Source organism: Condylostylus longicornis, unplaced genomic scaffold (genome assembly GCF_029603195.1).
Source record: "Condylostylus longicornis isolate FDR11 unplaced genomic scaffold, ASM2960319v2 ptg000574l, whole genome shotgun sequence".
Classification (NCBI taxonomy): Eukaryota; Metazoa; Arthropoda; class Insecta; order Diptera; family Dolichopodidae; genus Condylostylus; species Condylostylus longicornis.
In genome coordinates, this window is record NW_026578529.1 from 1,309 (window position 1) to 21,553 (window position 20,245).

The window sequence follows — 20,245 nt, forward strand, 5'->3', positions numbered from 1 at the left end:
GAAAACCGTTTTTCTTACCCTCATTGTAGCTTCCCCGCCCCTTCCGGGCTCCTGCAATTCGCAGATGCGAGATATCAAGACCGTTGAGCACTTACCGTCAGTAGGTGAATGGTTATAGTTGAACATTTTTTGATTCGCTCTGGGTGTCAGTAATGGGACATGGCCCGCCGGAAACTATATTCCTGACACTTGAAAGAAAAAATGTTCAGCAAAGAATATATGGCTTGCAATAATATCGGTAACTCCGAAGCTGTACGGTCGTGTCTGGTGTCTGATTGCAGGGGGGCCGGAATAGAAACGACTACAGTGAGGGTAAGAAGTATGGTTTTCTGAATATCTGGCTTCTGTTTTTGACTACAGAAGCCCCAAAACAGAAAAAAGGGGACAAGGTGATTAAGTCCCATTTCCTCAGTGCGGCCGAGGGCGTCATCGGGGCCATTCCAACGCGCAAATTGCGCGGTCAAATCGTTATTAAAAGAATACTTTTTTGCAATTGCACAAAAGCAACCTTAATGTGCAACACTGATCAACAAATCTACTCTCAGACAAGAACATTTTTCGATTCTTCCATGTGAATCGGGTGACAGAGGTACAAAGTGATGGACGGTTCGCTGAATTGTGAAATGTACCATTAATACACTTGATTGATATTGCACAAGGAGTCATGGTTAAGAATTGTAAGAATGAGTTCGGGATGCAGCTTTTCACCAATTCAAAAGCGACACATATTGAAAAATGACACCAAACAAAATACAACAGATAGAAAGCAAACGCTAAGAATGAATAGCGATGAGAATGAAGACAGAGAAAAACGAATAAATAGTGTTGAAGAAGACGAAGAAAAGAAGAAAGAAGAAGACGAAGACGAAAAGAAGACGAAAGAAGAGGAAGAAAAGAAGAAAAGACGAAGAAAAGAAGAAAAGAAGAAAAGAAGAAAAGAAGAAAAGAAGAAAAGAAGAAAAGAAGAAGAAAAGAAGAAAAGAAGAAAAGAAGAAGAAAAGAAGAAAAGAAGAGAAAGAAGACGAAGAAAAGGAAGAAGACGAAAAAGAGGAAGAAGACGAAGACGAAAAAGAGGAAGAAGGCGAAGAAAAGAAGAAAAGAAGAAGAAAAGAAGAAAAGAAGAAGAAAAGAAGAGGAAGAAGAGGAAGAAGAGGAAGAAGAGGAAGAAGAGGAAGAAGAGGAAGAAGAGGAAGAAGAGGAAGAAGAGGAAGAAGAGGAAGAAGAGGAAGAAGAGGAAGAAGAGGAAGAAAGAAGAGGAAGAAAGAAGAGGAAGAAAGAAGAAAATGAAGAGATATTTGTTTGTCCTCTGACAATATTAATGTGGACAAGGAGTTACTTCATAGTGTGGTTCTTCCTTTGATGAAGTCGGTAATATCAACCAATTGCTTCAGCGTGTTCATAGTACACTCAGAATTCAGCCTTTGCAACAAGGAGGCCATGAACCTTGCAATCACTTCGTGCTCTGTCATTTGATCAATGTGGAAGAACGAAAAAATGCTCTTGTCAAGGGTACTGAGAGTACATTTGGTTCCCTAGAATTTGATCAGTGCTTCACATTTATGTTCCTTTTGTGCTATGAAAACTGAAAAAGGTATTTTAATATCTATTTGAACGCGCAATTTTGGATTGCGCATTCGGTTGGCCACGAGGACGTCCGCGGCCATATTGCGGTTGCCCATAGAAATGGGTCCGAACTAATTTTTCCCTCCTGTTCCCCCTTGACGCTGGTCAAAAGAGTCGCCAGACATCAATCAGAAAACCGTTTTTCTTACCCTCATTGTAGCTTCCCCGCCCCTTCCGGGCTCCTGCAATTCGCAGATGCGAGATATCAAGACCGTTGAGCACTTACCGTCAGTAGGTGAATGGTTATATTTTTTGTTGAACATTTTTTGATTCGCTCTGGGTGTCAGTAATGGGACATGGCCCGCCGGAAACTATATTCCTGACACTTGAAAAAATGTTCAGCAAAGAATATATGGCTTGCAATAATATCGGTAACTCCGAAGCTGTACGGTCTTGTCTGGTGTCTGATTGCAGGGGGCCGGAATAGAAACGACTACAGTGAGGGTAAGAAGTATGGTTTTCTGAATATCTGGCTTCTGTTTTTGACTACAGAAGCCCCAAAACAGAAAAAAGGGGACAAGCTGATTAAGTCCCATTTCCTCAGTGCGGCCGAGGGCGTCATCGGGGCCATTCCAACGCGCAAATTGCGCGGTCAAATCGTTATTAAAAGAATACTTTTTTGCAATTGCACAAAAGCAACCTTAATGTGCAACACTGATCAACAAATCTACTCTCAGACAAGAACATTTTTCGATTCTTCCATGTGAATCGGGTGACAGAGGTACAAAGTGATGGACGGTTCGCTGAATTGTGAAATGTACCATTAATACACTTGGTTGATATTGCACAAGGAGTCATGGTTAAGAATTGTAAGAATGAGTGCGGGATGCAGCTTTTCACCAATTCAAAAGCGACACATATTGAAAAATGACACCAAACAAAATACAACAGATAGAAAGCAAACGCTAAGAATGAATAGCGATGAGAATGAAGACAGAGAAAAACGAATAAATAGTGTTGAAGAAGACGAAGACGAAAAGAAGACGAAGACGAAAAGAAGACGAAAGAAGAGGAAGAAAAGACGAAGAAAAGAAGAAAAGAAGAAAAGAAGAAGAAAAGAAGAAAAGAAGAGAAAGAAGACGAAGAAAAGGAAGAAGACGAAAAAGAGGAAGAAGACGAAGAAGAAAAGAGGAAGAAGACGAAGACGAAAAAGAGGAAGAAGACGAAGACGAAAAAGAGGAAGAAGACGAAGACGAAAAAGAGGAAGAAGACGAAGACGAAAAAGAGGAAGAAGACGAAGACGAAAAAGAGGAAGAAGACGAAGACGAAAAAGAGGAAGAAGACGAAGACGAAAAAGAGGAAGAAGACGAAGACGAAAAAGAGGAAGAAGACGAAGAAAAGAAGAAAAGAAGAAGAAAAGAAGAAGAAAGAAGAGGAAGAAAGAAGAGGAAGAAAGAAGAGGAAGAAAGAAGAGGAAGAAAGAAGAGGAAGAAAGAAGAGGAAGAAAGAAGAGGAAGAAAGAAGAGGAAGAAAGAAGAGGAAGAAGAGGAAGAGACGAAAAAGAGGAAGAAGACGAAGACGAAAAAGAGGAAGAAGACGAAGAAAAGAAGAAAAGAAGAAGAAAAGAAGAAGAAAGAAGAGGAAGAAGACGAAGAAAAGAAGAAAAGAAGAAGAAAGAGAGAAGAAGAAAGAAGAAAGAAGAGGAAGAAAGAAGAAAAGAAGAAGAAAGAAGAGGAAGAAGACGAAGAAAAGAAGAAAAGAAGAAGAAAGAAGAAAAGAAGAAGAAAGAAGAGGAAGAAGACGAAGAAAAGAAGAAAAGAAGAAGAAAGGAGAGGAAGAAAGAAGAAAAGAAGAAAGAAGAAGAAAGAAGAGGAAGAAAGAAGAAAAGAAGAAAGAAGAAAAGAAGAAGAAAAGAAGAAGAAAGAAGAGGAAGAAAGAAGAGGAAGAAAGAAGAGGAAGAAAGAAGAGGAAGAAAGAAGAAAATGAAGAGATATTTGTTTGTCCTCTGACAATATTAATGTGGACAAGGAGTTACTTCATCGTGTGGTTCTTCCTTTGATGAAGTCGGTAATATCAACCAATTGCTTCAGCGTGTTCATAGTACACTCAGAATTCAGCCTTTGCAACAAGGAGGCCATGAACCTTGCAATCACTTCGTGCTCTGTCATTTGATCAATGTGGAAGAACGAAAAAATGCTCTTGTCAAGGGTACTGAGAGTACATTTGGTTCCCTAGAATTTGATCAGTGCTTCACATTTAAGTTCCTTTTGTGCTATGAAAACTGAAAAAGGTATTTTAATATCTATTTGAACGCCCAATTTTGGATTGCGCATTCGGTTGGCCACGAGGACGTCCGCGGCCATATTGCGGTTGCCCATAGAAATGGGTCCGAACTAATTTTTCCCTCCTGTTCCCCCTTGACGCTGGTCAAAAGAGTCGCCAGACATCAATCAGAAAACCGTTTTTCTTACCCTCATTGTAGCTTCCCCGCCCCTTCCGGGCTCCTGCAATTCGCAGATGCGAGATATCAAGACCGTTGAGCACTTACCGTCAGTAGGTGAATGGTTATATTTTTTGTTGAACATTTTTTGATTCGCTCTGGGTGTCAGTAATGGGACATGGCCCGCCGGAAACTATATTCCTGACACTTGAAAAAATGTTCAGCAAAGAATATATGGCTTGCAATAATATCGGTAACTCCGAAGCTGTACGGTCGTGTCTGGTGTCTGATTGCAGGGGGCCGGAATAGAAACGACTACAGTGAGGGTAAGAAGTATGGTTTTCTGAATATCTGGCTTCTGTTTTTGACTACAGAAGCCCCAAAACAGAAAAAAGGGGACAAGCTGATTAAGTCCCATTTCCTCAGTGCGGCCGAGGGCGTCATCGGGGCCATTCCAACGCGCAAATTGCGCGGTCAAATCGTTATTAAAAGAATACTTTTTTGCAATTGCACAAAAGCAACCTTAATGTGCAACACTGATCAACAAATCTACTCTCAGACAAGAACATTTTTCGATTCTTCCATGTGAATCGGGTGACAGAGGTACAAAGTGATGGACGGTTCGCTGAATTGTGAAATGTACCATTAATACACTTGGTTGATATTGCACAAGGAGTCATGGTTAAGAATTGTAAGAATGAGTTCGGGATGCAGCTTTTCACCAATTCAAAAGCGACACATATTGAAAAATGACACCAAACAAAATACAACAGATAGAAAGCAAACGCTAAGAATGAATAGCGATGAGAATGAAGACAGAGAAAAACGAATAAATAGTGTTGAAGAAGACGAAGAAAAGAAGAAAGAAGAAGACGAAGACGAAAAGAAGACGAAAGAAGAGGAAGAAAAGACGAAGAAAAGAAGAAAAGAAGAAAAGAAGAAAAGAAGAAGAAAAGAAGAAAAGAAGAGAAAGAAGACGAAGAAAAGGAAGAAGACGAAAAAGAGGAAGAAGACGAAGAAGAAAAGAGGAAGAAGACGAAGACGAAAAAGAGGAAGAAGACGAAGACGAAAAAGAGGAAGAAGACGAAGACGAAAAAGAGGAAGAAGACGAAGACGAAAAAGAGGAAGAAGACGAAGACGAAAAAGAGGAAGAAGACGAAGACGAAAAAGAGGAAGAAGACGAAGACGAAAAAGAGGAAGAAGACGAAGACGAAAAAGAGGAAGAAGACGAAGAAAAGAAGAAAAGAAGAAGAAAAGAAGAAGAAAGAAGAGGAAGAAAGAAGAGGAAGAAAGAAGAGGAAGAAAGAAGAGGAAGAAAGAAGAGGAAGAAAGAAGAGGAAGAAAGAAGAGGAAGAAAGAAGAGGAAGAAGAGGAAGAGACGAAAAAGAGGAAGAAGACGAAGACGAAAAAGAGGAAGAAGACGAAGAAAAGAAGAAAAGAAGAAGAAAAGAAGAAGAAAGAAGAGGAAGAAGACGAAGAAAAGAAGAAAAGAAGAAGAAAGAAGAGGAAGAAAGAAGAAAGAAGAGGAAGAAAGAAGAAAAGAAGAAGAAAGAAGAGGAAGAAGACGAAGAAAAGAAGAAAAGAAGAAGAAAGAAGAAAAGAAGAAGAAAGAAGAGGAAGAAGACGAAGAAAAGAAGAAAAGAAGAAGAAAGGAGAGGAAGAAAGAAGAAAAGAAGAAAGAAGAAGAAAGAAGAGGAAGAAAGAAGAAAAGAAGAAAGAAGAAAAGAAGAAGAAAAGAAGAAGAAAGAAGAGGAAGAAAGAAGAGGAAGAAAGAAGAGGAAGAAAGAAGAAAATGAAGAGATATTTGTTTGTCCTCTGACAATATTAATGTGGACAAGGAGTTACTTCATCGTGTGGTTCTTCCTTTGATGAAGTCGGTAATATCAACCAATTGCTTCAGCGTGTTCATAGTACACTCAGAATTCAGCCTTTGCAACAAGGAGGCCATGAACCTTGCAATCACTTCGTGCTCTGTCATTTGATCAATGTGGAAGAACGAAAAAATGCTCTTGTCAAGGGTACTGAGAGTACATTTGGTTCCCTAGAATTTGATCAGTGCTTCACATTTAAGTTCCTTTTGTGCTATGAAAACTGAAAAAGGTATTTTAATATCTATTTGAACGCCCAATTTTGGATTGCGCATTCGGTTGGCCACGAGGACGTCCGCGGCCATATTGCGGTTGCCCATAGAAATGGGTCCGAACTAATTTTTCCCTCCTGTTCCCCCTTGACGCTGGTCAAAAGAGTCGCCAGACATCAATCAGAAAACCGTTTTTCTTACCCTCATTGTAGCTTCCCCGCCCCTTCCGGGCTCCTGCAATTCGCAGATGCGAGATATCAAGACCGTTGAGCACTTACCGTCAGTAGGTGAATGGTTATATTTTTTGTTGAACATTTTTTGATTCGCTCTGGGTGTCAGTAATGGGACATGGCCCGCCGGAAACTATATTCCTGACACTTGAAAAAATGTTCAGCAAAGAATATATGGCTTGCAATAATATCGGTAACTCCGAAGCTGTACGGTCGTGTCTGGTGTCTGATTGCAGGGGGCCGGAATAGAAACGACTACAGTGAGGGTAAGAAGTATGGTTTTCTGAATATCTGGCTTCTGTTTTTGACTACAGAAGCCCCAAAACAGAAAAAAGGGGACAAGCTGATTAAGTCCCATTTCCTCAGTGCGGCCGAGGGCGTCATCGGGGCCATTCCAACGCGCAAATTGCGCGGTCAAATCGTTATTAAAAGAATACTTTTTTGCAATTGCACAAAAGCAACCTTAATGTGCAACACTGATCAACAAATCTACTCTCAGACAAGAACATTTTTCGATTCTTCCATGTGAATCGGGTGACAGAGGTACAAAGTGATGGACGGTTCGCTGAATTGTGAAATGTACCATTAATACACTTGGTTGATATTGCACAAGGAGTCATGGTTAAGAATTGTAAGAATGAGTTCGGGATGCAGCTTTTCACCAATTCAAAAGCGACACATATTGAAAAATGACACCAAACAAAATACAACAGATAGAAAGCAAACGCTAAGAATGAATAGCGATGAGAATGAAGACAGAGAAAAACGAATAAATAGTGTTGAAGAAGACGAAGAAAAGAAGAAAGAAGAAGACGAAGACGAAAAGAAGACGAAAGAAGAGGAAGAAAAGACGAAGAAAAGAAGAAAAGAAGAAAAGAAGAAAAGAAGAAAAGAAGAAGAAAAGAAGAAAAGAAGAAAAGAAGAAGAAAAGAAGAAAAGAAGAGAAAGAAGACGAAGAAAAGGAAGAAGACGAAAAAGAGGAAGAAGACGAAGACGAAAAAGAGGAAGAAGGCGAAGAAAAGAAGAAAAGAAGAAGAAAAGAAGAAAAGAAGAAGAAAAGAAGAGGAAGAAGAGGAAGAAGAGGAAGAAGAGGAAGAAGAGGAAGAAGAGGAAGAAGAGGAAGAAGAGGAAGAAGAGGAAGAAGAGGAAGAAGAGGAAGAAGAGGAAGAAGAGGAAGAAGAGGAAGAAGAGGAAGAAGAGGAAGAAGAGGAAGAAGAGGAAGAAGAGGAAGAAGAGGAAGAAGAGGAAGAAGAGGAAGAAGAGGAAGAAGAGGAAGAAGAGGAAGAAGAGGAAGAAGAGGAAGAAGAGGAAGAAGAGGAAGAAGAGGAAGAAGAGGAAGAAGAGGAAGAAGAGGAAGAAGAGGAAGAAGAGGAAGAAGAGGAAGAAGAGGAAGAAGAGGAAGAAGAGGAAGAAGAGGAAGAAAGAAGAAAATGAAGAGATATTTGTTTGCCCTCTGACAATATTAATGTGGACAAGGAGTTGCTTCATAGTGTGGTTCTTCCTTTGATGAAGTCGGTAATATCAACCAATTGCTTCAGCGTGTTCATAGTACACTCAGAATTCAGCCTTTGCAACAAGGAGGCCATGAACCTTGCAATCACTTCGTGCTCTGTCATTTGATCAATGTGGAAGAACGAAAAAATGCTCTTGTCAAGGGTACTGAGAGTACATTTGGTTCCCTAGAATTTGATCAGTGCTTCACATTTAAGTTCCTTTTGTGCTATGAAAACTGAAAAAGGTATTTTAATATCTATTTGAACGCGCAATTTTGGATTGCGCATTCGGTTGGCCACGAGGACGTCCGCGGCCATATTGCGGTTGCCCATAGAAATGGGTCCGAACTAATTTTTCCCTCCTGTTCCCCCTTGACGCTGGTCAAAAGAGTCGCCAGACATCAATCAGAAAACCGTTTTTCTTACCCTCATTGTAGCTTCCCTTCCGGGCTCCTGCAATTCGCAGATGCGAGATATCAAGACCGTTGAGCACTTACCGTCAGTAGGTGAATGGTTATGTTTTTTGTTGAACATTTTTTGATTCGCTCTGGGTGTCAGTAATGGGACATGGCCCGCCGGAAACTATATTCCTGACACTTGAAAGAAAAAATGTTCAGCAAAGAATATATGGCTTGCAATAATATCGGTAACTCCGAAGCTGTACGGTCTTGTCTGGTGTCTGATTGCAGGGGGCCGGAATAGAAACGACTACAGTGAGGGTAAGAAGTATGGTTATCTGGCTTCTGTTTTTGACTACAGAAGCCCCAAAACAGAAAAAAGGGGACAAGCTGATTAAGTCCCATTTCCTCAGTGCGGCCGAGGGCGTCATCGGGGCCATTCCAACGCGCAAATTGCGCGGTCAAATCGTTATTAAAAGAATACTTTTTTGCAATTGCACAAAAGCAACCTTAATGTGCAACACTGATCAACAAATCTACTCTCAGACAAGAACATTTTTCGATTCTTCCATGTGAATCGGGTGACAGAGGTACAAAGTGATGGACGGTTCGCGCTGAATTGTGAAATGTACCATTAATACAATTGGTTGATATTGCACAAGGAGTCATGGTTAAGAATTGTAAGAATGAGTTCGGGATGCAGCTTTTCACCAATTCAAAAGCGACACATATTGAAAAATGACACCAAACAAAATACAACAGATAGAAAGCAAACACTAAGAATGAATAGCGATGAGAATGAAGACAGAGAAAAACGAATAAATAGTGTTGAAGAAGACGAAGAAAAGAAGAAAGAAGAAGAAGACGAAGACGAAAAGAAGAAAAGAAGACGACGAAGAAAAAAAAGAAACAAAGAAAATGAAGAGATATTTGTTTGTTGACAATATTAATGTGGACAAGGAGTTACTTCATAGTGTGGTTCCTCCTTTGATGAAGTCGGTAATATCAACCAATTGCTTCAGCGTGTTCATAGTACACTCAGAATTCAGCCTTTGCAACAAGGAGGCCATGAACCTTGCAATCACTTCGTGCTCTGTCATTTGATCAATGTGGAAGAACGAAAAAATGCTCTTGTCAAGGGTACTGAGAGTACATTTGGTTCCCTAGAATTTGATCAGTGTTTCAGATTAAAGTTCCTTTTGTGCTACGTATGTTGTTGAAACTGGAAAAAGTATTTTAATATCTATTTGACCGCGCAATTTTGGATTGCGCGTTGGAATGGCCCCGAGGACGCCCTCGACAAGATGGAATTTAGACTGGAGCCAGATTCCAATCGACCCATACTTTCAAACGTCTTGTCAATATGAGACAGAGTCATGATGAGAGATCATGAAACAAATTAGCACCTTGATAACTGGATGAGGCAACGCTAATGAAATTCCAAGAATCCCGTCAAGTCCAGGAAGACGGAATCATCAATCATTAAGAATAACTCTAGTCTCAACGGTGGAATTCCTTCTGGGATGATTGATCGAAACCTTCTATGAGTAATTCTTACAACTCGCTAACAAAGAAGTGCATGATAAAGCATCAGCAGCACTGCAATGTGGTGCTTGATATACACGATGTTGAATCTTCTGAGCCTCCCATTAGTTGGTGGAGAAAAATCGAACTAAGGCCTTGTACATGAGTGCGTGTAGAAACTGACGTTCCAATTGAGAGATGATTTCATGACTGAAGCTAATGCGCCAAACTCTAAATTCAAAAAAGCAATTCGGACACCACCAACCACCAGAAAAGATTGTGAGCCATCAGAATAAACAATACCATTGTACGAAACGTGTTTCATGGAGTAGCAATAACTGGTGCTTCATCAGATGAAAGAGACGCGCTTTATTCATATCTGACTGTCTAACTCTAAATGTTCTTCTCTCAAGGAAGGTGTTCTCACTATGAAAGCATGAACGATCTCAGCATTATAGAGAACTTCGACTTCAACTGTTCGGAAGTGAGAAGCTGGAACAAACTCAGTCTGAGAGGCACGTAAGACACAAAACCAAACTTAAAGGGATGTAACAATAAAACAAATGTCGCTCCGTCACGATGAGCAAAACATCCACCATTTTTTTGTGTGCCTCTTTTCTTGAGAAGGAGCCGCTGAACCGCAATTAGCGATCCCACGCCGGATCGATGGAGGAATTTTTGTCTGTTGTTTTTCATTCTTGCATCGCTCAGGCGCTAAACGTGATTCGATGTCTTTCAAAGGAAGCGTGGCACCAACGCAGTTCACACGTTGATTGTTGTGAATGGATGAATTCCATAAGGGCTCCCCTTGATTGGAACACAATTGGTTCGTCGGTGGAATGTATGGTGAAGGGGCAAAAGTATATCCATTTAAATAATGCAGTTCAGCTGGTGACAAATAATCTGAGAAATAACAACTTCACAATTGCAAAAATGATTTCTTACCAGATGTGGTCCATAAGTCTGGATGGTCCCAATCTGGATACGTTCCAAGGGGGAAGTGATATTCTTGTGGATGAGATGCATACGGACCAATTTCCATGAATCCTTGGCTCGTGGCGCTTCGTCGATGCTGAAGAATTGACTGGTTAACGTAATGACCGCTTGATAGAATCGGGCATTGGGGAGCGGGAACTGAATTTCCAATTCTGCAATCAATCGATTGAGGCGGATGAAGTTGCGTATTCGCAATTGGGGGCGTGAGAAACTGATTGGTATTTGACGCCGCAATATTCGGGCGAAAAGGAGGATTGTCGGAGTTTTGGATGTATGAGGAGGTGGGTAGGATGGTTGATGGCGGGCGTTGGGACGCTGTTGGATGATTTGGGGAGACAAGAGGCAAGCTTCCCCATGCTGCAGTATACGGTAAGGGGGGAGGGACGGTAGAATGGATGGAGTGTGCTATGTATGGGCGCGTTGGTATTGGTTGAGAAAACTCGGTTTTTGTTTCAAACTTTGAATGGGGAAAAGATGTTGTACCGAGCAGTGAAGTATCGATTGGAAGTTTAGAGAACGATCCGAGAAGTACGGGAAACTCTGGTGGCGCATCAATGTCATTGTGACCTTGCAACCTTTCGACACGAGGAACATCTCGATGATTCATATTCTCTTTCTGTTGGAAGAATCGAGTCGACAAACCGACGCTCATATGTTCCGCAGTGAGAGGATCATTCGCCATGCGTCTGGGGGGAATGTGGTAACCTGGAAAAGATGGACGAAATGAAAAGTGCGAAGAAATGGAAAACATACTGTCGCCTCGGAATGTTGCCGGCACCTGAGCGGTATCAAGCAACGAGGTGGATGGTGGGCCGGCCGTTGCGGTGGATGAAAATTGCAGTTGAATGGTGGGAGGGTCGTTGATCGGAGAGTTTGGTGAACCTTGTTGCACCTCCATGATGTTTTTTGGGTATCGACTGATGCTTTAGGAAAAGAAGGTGCAATAGTGATGTACAAGGAGCAACTCCAGTTTTGCAGATAACTCCTGCAGAGATTGCAGTCATTCGTTATGCATGTGCTTTCTGTAACGCAAGTTTTGTGAACACATTCAAAATTAGGCAGCATCACAGAGTCTCGCCCCTAGTGTTTTATCGAAAGGGCTGAAGGATTTACATCAGTGGTTGAAAATTTTAAAATCGAGGCAACACGTCAGTTGAGCTAGAAATTTGAAAAGGCATTGAACGACGATTCGCATCAAATGACTAACTTATAAACAACCATTCCCCACTACAAATTTGGACTGCTGATATAGTCACACATTTTGCTAACATTCAAAAATCATACACTGTAAAAATATTCAACAAGAAATCAATTTGCTCAAATTTAAATAATAACAATAAAACACTTGAACCCGTGTTAAGAACAAAAGGCGTTGTGGATTCAAGAATAAATAAAATCGGGTATCCTCTTATCAGCTTAGACTGCCGTCGAACGATGGACGCCCGCTCGTCCACGCTGTTGAAGCTAATGAAAGGCGTTGCTGAGGATATGGGCGCTGTTTGTTAAAATGCTCATAGGAACGGCTCGCAGTCTCGCGACAAGGTAGGGCCGCATTATGACTGTGCTGGTCGTTTGTTGACCATAAATTATAGTCATGGTTTGGAATAAGCCCTGAAGGCAGGTATCGATAGATTGCTGAGTTGTATTTTTGAATGAGTTCCTGGATAACAGGAACCGCAAATATCTGAAAAAGAAGAGATCATGAACAGCGTTCACCCAAATTTTCAAAACTATTGGATTGCATATTCTTACTTCAAACTCTTCGGAATCTTTCATAGCGTTCCATAAATTTTTAAAGTTTCTCGTATCCATTTGAAATCCAATGACACGGCGAGATCGATTGCGAGGCATATGTCCCAAATCAAAGGCGCTTCGTATGATTTTCAAAGCTTCGGGAAAATTTCCCCACCGAGTCGCCCCAAACAAAACGGTTTCATACGTTTTCGCATCAGCGACGACTCCGTCTTTTTGCATACACTCAAAGACTTCCAACGCCTTTGAAAACTGAAAGGGTCACAATTGTGCTTTGAAACAGAGAGCGGCTTTTACCTCTCGATTTGCGATGCATGCAGACATCAAGCATGTATAGACATGAGCATTAATACTGAAACCAAACCGCTTCGGTAGTTGGCGGACTGCCTCGAAAGCTCGGTTCAGCTTTCCGGCTCTTCCAAACATTTTAATCAAAATCGTTAGTGTAAAATTTGACGGCGGAATTCCGCAACCTTGCATCTGCTGCCAGAGCTGTTCACACAAATCTGGCCTCTGAGACACAAATCGATGATTGTCCTGAGTAGTTCACTTACCAGAGCTCTCACGCATCCATCCAATAGTGAATTGTATAAAATTCCATCAGGCCTAATTCCTCGATCTCTCATTGCTGCTAACAATTGCATTGCTCGCTCAACATCTCCCTGGACGCAATAACCTTTAGCAATCGTAGAGAACGTAATCAAATCTGGTTCCACTCCTGATGTTAGCATGTCGTCCAACAACGCTGCTGCCTTGTCCATAGCGCCAACTCGAGCACAGGCGTCCACGAGGGTGTTATATGTTACAGTGTTGATTGGAACATTTGTTATCTTCATTTCTTCATGAAGAGCTAAGGCTCTATCAAGCTGAGAAAGAGAAAAAGTATGGAAGGGAAACCTTTATGCAAGATCCACCTGCTTCTCTTGCGCGTAACCTTTGACAATCGTCGAATACATAATCGTATTAAGTCGAACTTTTCCTTTTTGTTTCATATTGGCAAATAATCCAGCGGCTTCATCGACTCTCCCATTATTTACTAGAGCGTCAAGCATACATCCATAAGTCACCTGAGGGATGCTGGCAAAATATTTTTTAATTCAAAATCCTCACCTCAGTGGGCTCAACGCCTTCAGCTTCTGTGACGTTACGGAAAATCCACCGACAATCTTCTATTCTTCCTAAACTTCCCAAAGATTTTATCAAAACACCGCAAGTTTGAAGATCCGGAGTAAATAAATGATGAAGTTCATTGCGATATCGCTCGACAATTAGAGTAAGAAGTTCATCACTCTGAAAAAGGAGTTTTTTTAAAAACTAAAGATTATTTGCGAGACTCACTCTGTATTTAACGCATGAATCAACGATGACTGCGAAAAAGCTTTCATCGATTCGAATTGAGTTTCTGACCAATTTTGCATCTTGATGGCCTTCGTTGATATCCACTCCATGCATAATAATATGAAGGAGACGGGATGCAAGAAGATGATCAGGTTGTCCCTTAAGAAGTTTTGTAAGGATTGATGTGACAGTCGGTTTGTCAATCTAATGAAACAGAATCAATTTTAAATCATGAAATCAAAGATGTTCACCTTAAGGTTCCGATTCTCTATAATGTGAACAATAAAGTCCAGCGCTTGCTCGCATAGTCGCAACTCAATCAAGGTTGAGGTGTAGATCCGAAGCGCTCTGCTTAAATGAATTCGTGGAGATTCGGCTAAATCTGATTGATCAAATTGAAAACCAGGAATATTCTCTTCAATGAACCCGGCGGATTGAAACGTTTCAATTTTTGTTGAAGGATGGCAGACATCGTCATCTGTACAGCTCTCGCAAACAGCTATGATTTGATTCATAAACTCAGCCGCTTGTGAAAGCTTCCCAACACGACAACACATCTACAAAGGTTAAAAGCTGGTTGGTAAGGATAAGAAGTTCGAACGCACCTGCATTATGACGGTATAGCCAGAGGCATCGGCGGCACTTAAAGCCTCGAGAGCCGTGATGACTCTTATCGAATTCTCAACGTCGTCAGTTTCAGCGAAGATCTTGAGAAGCTGTTTCAGTGCAACTCCTCCGTAAGGGATTGCTCCACTGTTTTCTTTGATTTTATCCTCGAACAATTGCAACACAGCTAAAGCAGAATTAGAATCCAGCCGTCCCTCAAATTGGTGAATTAGCTCCAAGCATTTGCTTCTGCCATCAACCAGGTCATTGTGATTGATTTCTTCATTGCGAGTTCCAATCGGGCTCAACAGGGAAGCAGCAGCTCGAGCATTGTCAAACAACGTGGGCTCGCGCCACTTCCCTCCCTCTTGGTCACTATTTTCAGTTTGAAATGAATGTTGCTGCACTGAAGCATCTTCATCCACGAGGGGTTGGTTCAGTCTATCAAAGACATCAGATGGTGAAGGCAATGGACTTCTTGTACTTGTTGTTGTTGCACGAATCCGTTCGATATCTGCAGCACATTCGCCATCAAAGCAGCTTGAATGTTTGTCTTCGATGTATTTTAACACCTCCAGGATGATTTCTTGCGTTTCTGGTTGTTCTGTTCTCCATGCAGCACAAATTAATCGAACTATCGTGCTGGATTCTGATGAATTCCAGAGAGCTGATGCTGCAACAGCCAGGGCTTCATCAGACCCGTTCGGATACCTCAGAACCACTTGAAACAGCCGGCGCGCAACAGAAGGTGGATAGGGTGTCTCGAGGATTAAGCGGATGGCAGTGAACTCTTCCAAGTTTGCATCATTTCGTGCAATCAAGTCGTCTAGGATTGCATTTGTTGTTTCTGGAATGCAAAGAGTCATAATTTTTCTTTATTAACAACTCACCTGTTGTCAACGTGAACGGAATGGATTTAGAAACATTTTTGTCGAACAAGAATTTCAACGCCTGAATCATGACGCTTCTTGCAGCATTAGAACTCAACAAACTCTCAATAACTGATCTTGCTGCGTCTTGTGCTTCTGCGTTTGAGACAAGAAGACGGAGCAATCCAGCAGCTTCAACTGGACGTCGCTCTTCAAGAATCGCATTAATCAGCGATGCAATTGCTCCCTAGGAGAAAAGGGTAAAGCAGGAAGTTGTTGAATTTCACTTACGGGTCCCTTTTCCCGAATGGAGTCTTTTATTCCCTTTAGAACGGCTGAATGTCCCAATTCGATTTGATTGAATAATTGTTGTAATGGCACACTTGCAGAATCCACAAGTGCAAGCCATTGATCGCGAATCAAAACAGTTTCAGACACGTTTTTGATTCCTTCGTTGCTTTGAGGATTGGTTGACAGTTTCTTGTTTTTTCTCTTCCTCTCTGGGGTTGGATGTTCTGAAATGCACCTCGCCACTTCTTCGTTGTTGAGTTTGTGAGTTTCTTGTGAATTCGGTCCTTCGGCTTTTCTGCTGATCTCGGATGACAAACTTGTCAAAGAAACAAGAGATTTGGGAACAGCACGGATGACTGGTGAGTTTGCAGCAGAGCTGCTCTGAGTGCTTGAATCAGCTCCATAGGGACCCGTCCCTTTGAAGCGGCTTCCTTTGGTACGCTTTGCTTGACGGCCAGGATTGAGTGTTGGCTCCTCCATATGATTTGAAGAAGACTGAATGCTGAAGAAGTGTAGAAGCTTAATCGAAGCGATAAAAGGCAAGATATATTGGATGATGAGGATGTAAGCGATGAGAAGAAGAAGCGCCGGAGTGATTGCACTTCTTAACCAGCAGAGAGAATCGAGGAGTGAAGAGAGAAACAAGGCGGTCGTTGACTGATGGGGACTTAGCAAAAAAGAGAAAAGATTGTGAAAGACCTCATTCCGAACTGCGTCACTGTTATCATTGGACTTCTCATCACTGTCCTCATTTGCAAGAACGAAGACACCGAAAAGCGAAAATTGGTAAAAAGTTGTGAGCCAGGTTCTGATGGGCAGCAGCATGGAGAATTAGTACTTGAAAACCGACGGGTTTGCTATGCTCGAGAGAGAACCAGTAAATCAGTATAAAGCACGGGTTCGTCAGCCTGGCAATAAAGATAATAAACTGTTGAAATTGCTTCTTTCTGGAGGGTAGATTTCGAGCGGAACAATAGCTTCACAAGAAGAATTGAAGAACAGTCTTGGCTACAAGACCGACGTGATGGCTGCAATGCAAAATCTTCTGTGAATTAATTGCATGTGAAAAAGTCTAAATAGCTCATTTCAAACTAGAGCGACAGCGATATTGTGGACGCACGTTATTGGAAGAAAGTGGCCGAATTGAAATATGTGGAATTGTTCTACCTCACTAAATGTCACTTCAATGAAATTGGAATACCATATCACAGGGTCACTGCAATTATTCGGAAGAGTAGTCTTTTCCGATTTCTTGCCCGACTTCCTCTAAATCCTAAGAAACACTGAATGAACAAATCATCTGTTCTCAATCGTACCAAAACGTCATTGAGATCCCGATTGAGGCCAGAGAGATACCGCTGCGCCCAGGAAGAATGGCTTGAGGCCTGAAAGGAAAGAGCTTCGCGGGTCGTCACCACTCGCCCCTACTTCTTCGTCAACACTGGATATTCTTTGGTGCTCGAATGCTCGCTGTGCCTTGAGTTTCACTCCTTCTGATTTGGAAGGCATTTTTGGAGCTAAAAGCACTTGAAGGTTATAGCTGAGTGTATTTGGGGTATAATTCGGAATGTACGCTGTCGCAGCTATAACAAGGGAGGCAAAAATGATCTTCATCTTGACAAACACGAAAATTGCAAACCTAAAAATAAATGGAACTGTTTGTTTCAAAAATCAAATAAACTGCAATAAATGTTGGTTGGCTCAAAATATGCGGAGTCGATAGCAAAACTGGAAGAGAAAAGTGAAGCATACGTGGGGGCGCCCTGGGAAAAGGTGGCAGCGACTTCTAAACGCTACAACTGATGTGAAAAAGCATGAACATAGAACTGTCAAGAAACTGACACGCCGGATCATCCCAATCCAGGGAGGATTCTCGGATCGCCATACCTAAGAGGTCAAAATGGGACACGCACGAGTTAACAAACATACAGCCTGCAAATCGACGAAAATGTCTTCGTGACTTCCCACACTGAAGACGACGCGGTCATGAAAGTGGAAAAGACTTGATAAGGGAAAACGCAAGTGTATGGAATTTGCTTCAAAACACATATCTGAAGTCAGCAGATGCGATTGGACAAGAGTAAGAATCGATTTACGTGAGCAGGACCAATAAAAAGACATCCACAAAGCAAGCTGATCACATTGGAGAAAACTCCCGTCATGATGGAGAAGATGTCGTAAACGTCGTCCGCTGAATTCCGAATTCCAGAGCAAATGTTCATTATCTGAAAGCTGTTTTGATAGATCGGGCTCAAAAATTGGCGCACCTTTGCTAAGTTATCGCATGCTTTTTGAGTCTCGCATGGCACATTGCCAACGCTTAGTCCGGCCTTGAGTTGGATGAACTCTTCTGGCTTGAGATTAATCTTGTCTTCAAGGGCTCTTATCTGTGTAAGAATCATCCAGTTTGGAAAAAATGATCAACTTCTAACTTTGCGCATCCCTGCACGAATCAGTTCAGTGGCGAATGTTTCAATTTCATCTGGTTCCTGCGTATCTGGTCCAAGGCCGAATGGTTCCCAAAAGGAGATGGAATGGCGTACCGGCCTCAGAGTGCCCCCGAGTTACACGTATGTGCGTAAGTGATTCATCCACTGGTTTATACTTAATTCTCCTGTGCATTCAACATGAGTCATACACAAGTGGGAGGAAGCCAAACAAACCTCAGCAAATCTTCAAACTCAAGGGCCTACACAGCGAACATCTGTTCCCGCCAATAAGAGATGAAGTCCCTACCTCTGGACTATCGTAGCCAAACTGTTGCCTCAATGTTGTCCGAGAGGCTGAAACCACTGCAACCGGGAAACAGGTAGTATCACTATTTGAACATCCACCCTACCATCTGCTATGTTTTGAAGGCCTGAAACGCCTCCATGGCGTTGCTTCCAGTCCAATCCCTCGCCCACCGCCAAAAGATAGCATAGTATGGCTGTTATTAGCATTTATTCATTTTCCTTTTTCGTGACTGCACTTTGATTTTTTATTTTTTGCTTCACTCAAAAATTCAACCAACGAAAATGTTTTTTTTGTTTTGCGAATAGGGGAAGAAGTGACCTCAAGGCTTTCGTGCTAAAGATCCGGTGCAATCCCCTTTTTCTAACCTAGCGTTTTTCAAAATCTCCCACCTGGACAGAGGTATCAATCCTTCCTCAGTTTGAACCTCTGGTTCTCGTGGAACCTCAATTGGAACCTCAACTGGCCTTTCTACACGGCGAACAACCTTCTTTGGCACCAGAACAACACGCTCCGACGGGACCTGTGGGGAGTGGTTCTGCTTCGGCAGCTGGTCACGAATCGTACCTCGACCTCAGATTCCACTTCAACTATCTTTTCGACCACAACAGGATAAGGCCGTGGTATTTTTCTGTCAGATAGAAAGATGGCGAGATTTTTACAGGCCAATTTACTTGATGGTTGGAACAACTTTTGGAACCACTCGAAACTGATCAATTGGAACATCTCGATAAACCTTTCTGATGTGAAAAAACGTCGGCATGATGCAATCGGTGTAGCACTTGCCGTTCCACAATCTTATCTACGAGCCTTGGTGTGAACTGAGGTGTCTCAACTGGTTTGTAAATAAATCTTTCCCACAATTTTGAAACAGGAATGTCAAGCACTTTGACAATAGGACGATCGTAGTACTGTGGAATTCGTCTTTCGACGGGAATTTGTCTGAATCGGACTTGCTCCAACGGAACATCTCTATAGATGTGTTCAATCTTTGTTTGGGGAACTTCGATGATCTTGAAAAGGGCAAGTTGAAATTCCCCCCTCTAAAATCACTCATACCTTATCGATGATCACCTACGTCAGAGAACCCAATACTTGCGAGAAACAAGTGAACCCCTCAACGCGCTACTCATTCTTACCTGTTTATACTCGATTTTCGGAATTTCGACTATCTTCTCGCGCTTGATAATACGAGGGATCTGGAAGCATATCGCTCGAACCAGATGGAAAAGCCTACTAGCGTTACTTCAATAATCTTCTGTTTCACGACGTTTCTCTCGACTATTTGAACTTTGTCTTCATACACAATTGACACCTTTTCTACATACTTCTTTGTCACTCTTGTTTCAGGAATTTCGACTATTTTTTGTTTGACTTGAACAAGTGGCACTTCAACAACTTCTTCAACTTCCTGATTTGGAATCTTTCGTGAATCATTCCTTGTATCGCTTACCTTCCTTCTGTAAACAGGCTTGTCTACATATTCAACTTCTTCATCAATGACTTCAACTACACGCTCCTCTATTTTTGGGACTTCGATCCATTCTTCTTTAATGACTTGATGAGGAACCTCGATGGATTTTTCCTGCATCGGATTTCCATCTTTCTCGTCTAATCGCTTCTATTTACCTCGTAAAGGGGATCAAGACGCAGTTGGTTTCCAAGCAGTGAAGCTATCTGATCGTCATAAGAAGAGGAAACGGGTGTTTCCTGAAATCTCTGAATCGATGGATGCGGTTCTAATGGATGTCGCATCGCTAACCACGTTGTCCACAATTGTAGATGAAAACCACATCACGCTCTTCACTTTGTGGCTTTCATTACTTAATCTTTCAGTAGACTAACTAATGATATTGAAACTGTTCTTGTCAAAAAAACGGTGTAAAAATCAGCGAGATTATTGCAGCTATCAAACGAACGGCCCTAGAACCT

The 20,245-nt window shown here is 41.8% G+C and overlaps 3 protein-coding genes across 3 annotated transcripts; 2 read left to right on the forward strand and 1 right to left on the reverse strand.

The window, feature by feature from the left end:
- Positions 1–683: 683 nt before the first annotated feature.
- Positions 684–2,877, forward strand: LOC129617601 (uncharacterized protein DDB_G0283697-like; the record flags this gene model as incomplete). The annotated part of the gene is made up of 4 exons (XM_055532750.1): positions 684–824; positions 941–1,165; positions 2,415–2,579; positions 2,686–2,877. Coding segments are annotated over exons 1-4 (723 nt in total), but the record flags the coding sequence as incomplete, so codon positions are not given.
- Positions 2,878–3,414: 537 nt separating this feature from the next.
- On the forward strand, positions 3,415–7,693 carry LOC129617599 (histone H3.v1-like; the record flags this gene model as incomplete). The annotated part of the gene is made up of 2 exons (XM_055532747.1): positions 3,415–3,495; positions 7,631–7,693. Coding segments are annotated over 2 exons (144 nt in total), but the record flags the coding sequence as incomplete, so codon positions are not given.
- Positions 7,694–18,635: 10,942 nt separating this feature from the next.
- Positions 18,636–20,068, reverse strand: LOC129617600 (mantle protein-like). Its single transcript, XM_055532748.1, has 6 exons — positions 19,943–20,068; positions 19,551–19,898; positions 19,100–19,302; positions 18,988–19,053; positions 18,881–18,944; positions 18,636–18,836 (listed from the first exon to the last, which is right to left on the reverse strand). The coding sequence occupies exons 1-6, from the start codon at positions 20,066–20,068 to the stop codon at positions 18,636–18,638; spliced, it is 1,008 nt and encodes a 335-aa protein (XP_055388723.1).
- Positions 20,069–20,245: the final 177 nt, after the last annotated feature.

Coding starts and splice junctions, on each gene's coding strand:
- LOC129617600 (XM_055532748.1), bottom strand. CDS start 20,068: ATGCGACATCCATTAGAACCGCATCCATCGATTCAGAGATTTCAGGAA. Junction 19,303..19,550: donor AGATTATTGAAGTAACGCTA/GTAGGCTTTTCC, acceptor CCCCAAACAAAG/ATTGAACACATCTATAGAGA. Junction 18,945..18,987: donor AAAGTTGTTCCAACCATCAA/GTAAATTGGCCT, acceptor TCTATCTGACAG/AAAAATACCACGGCCTTATC.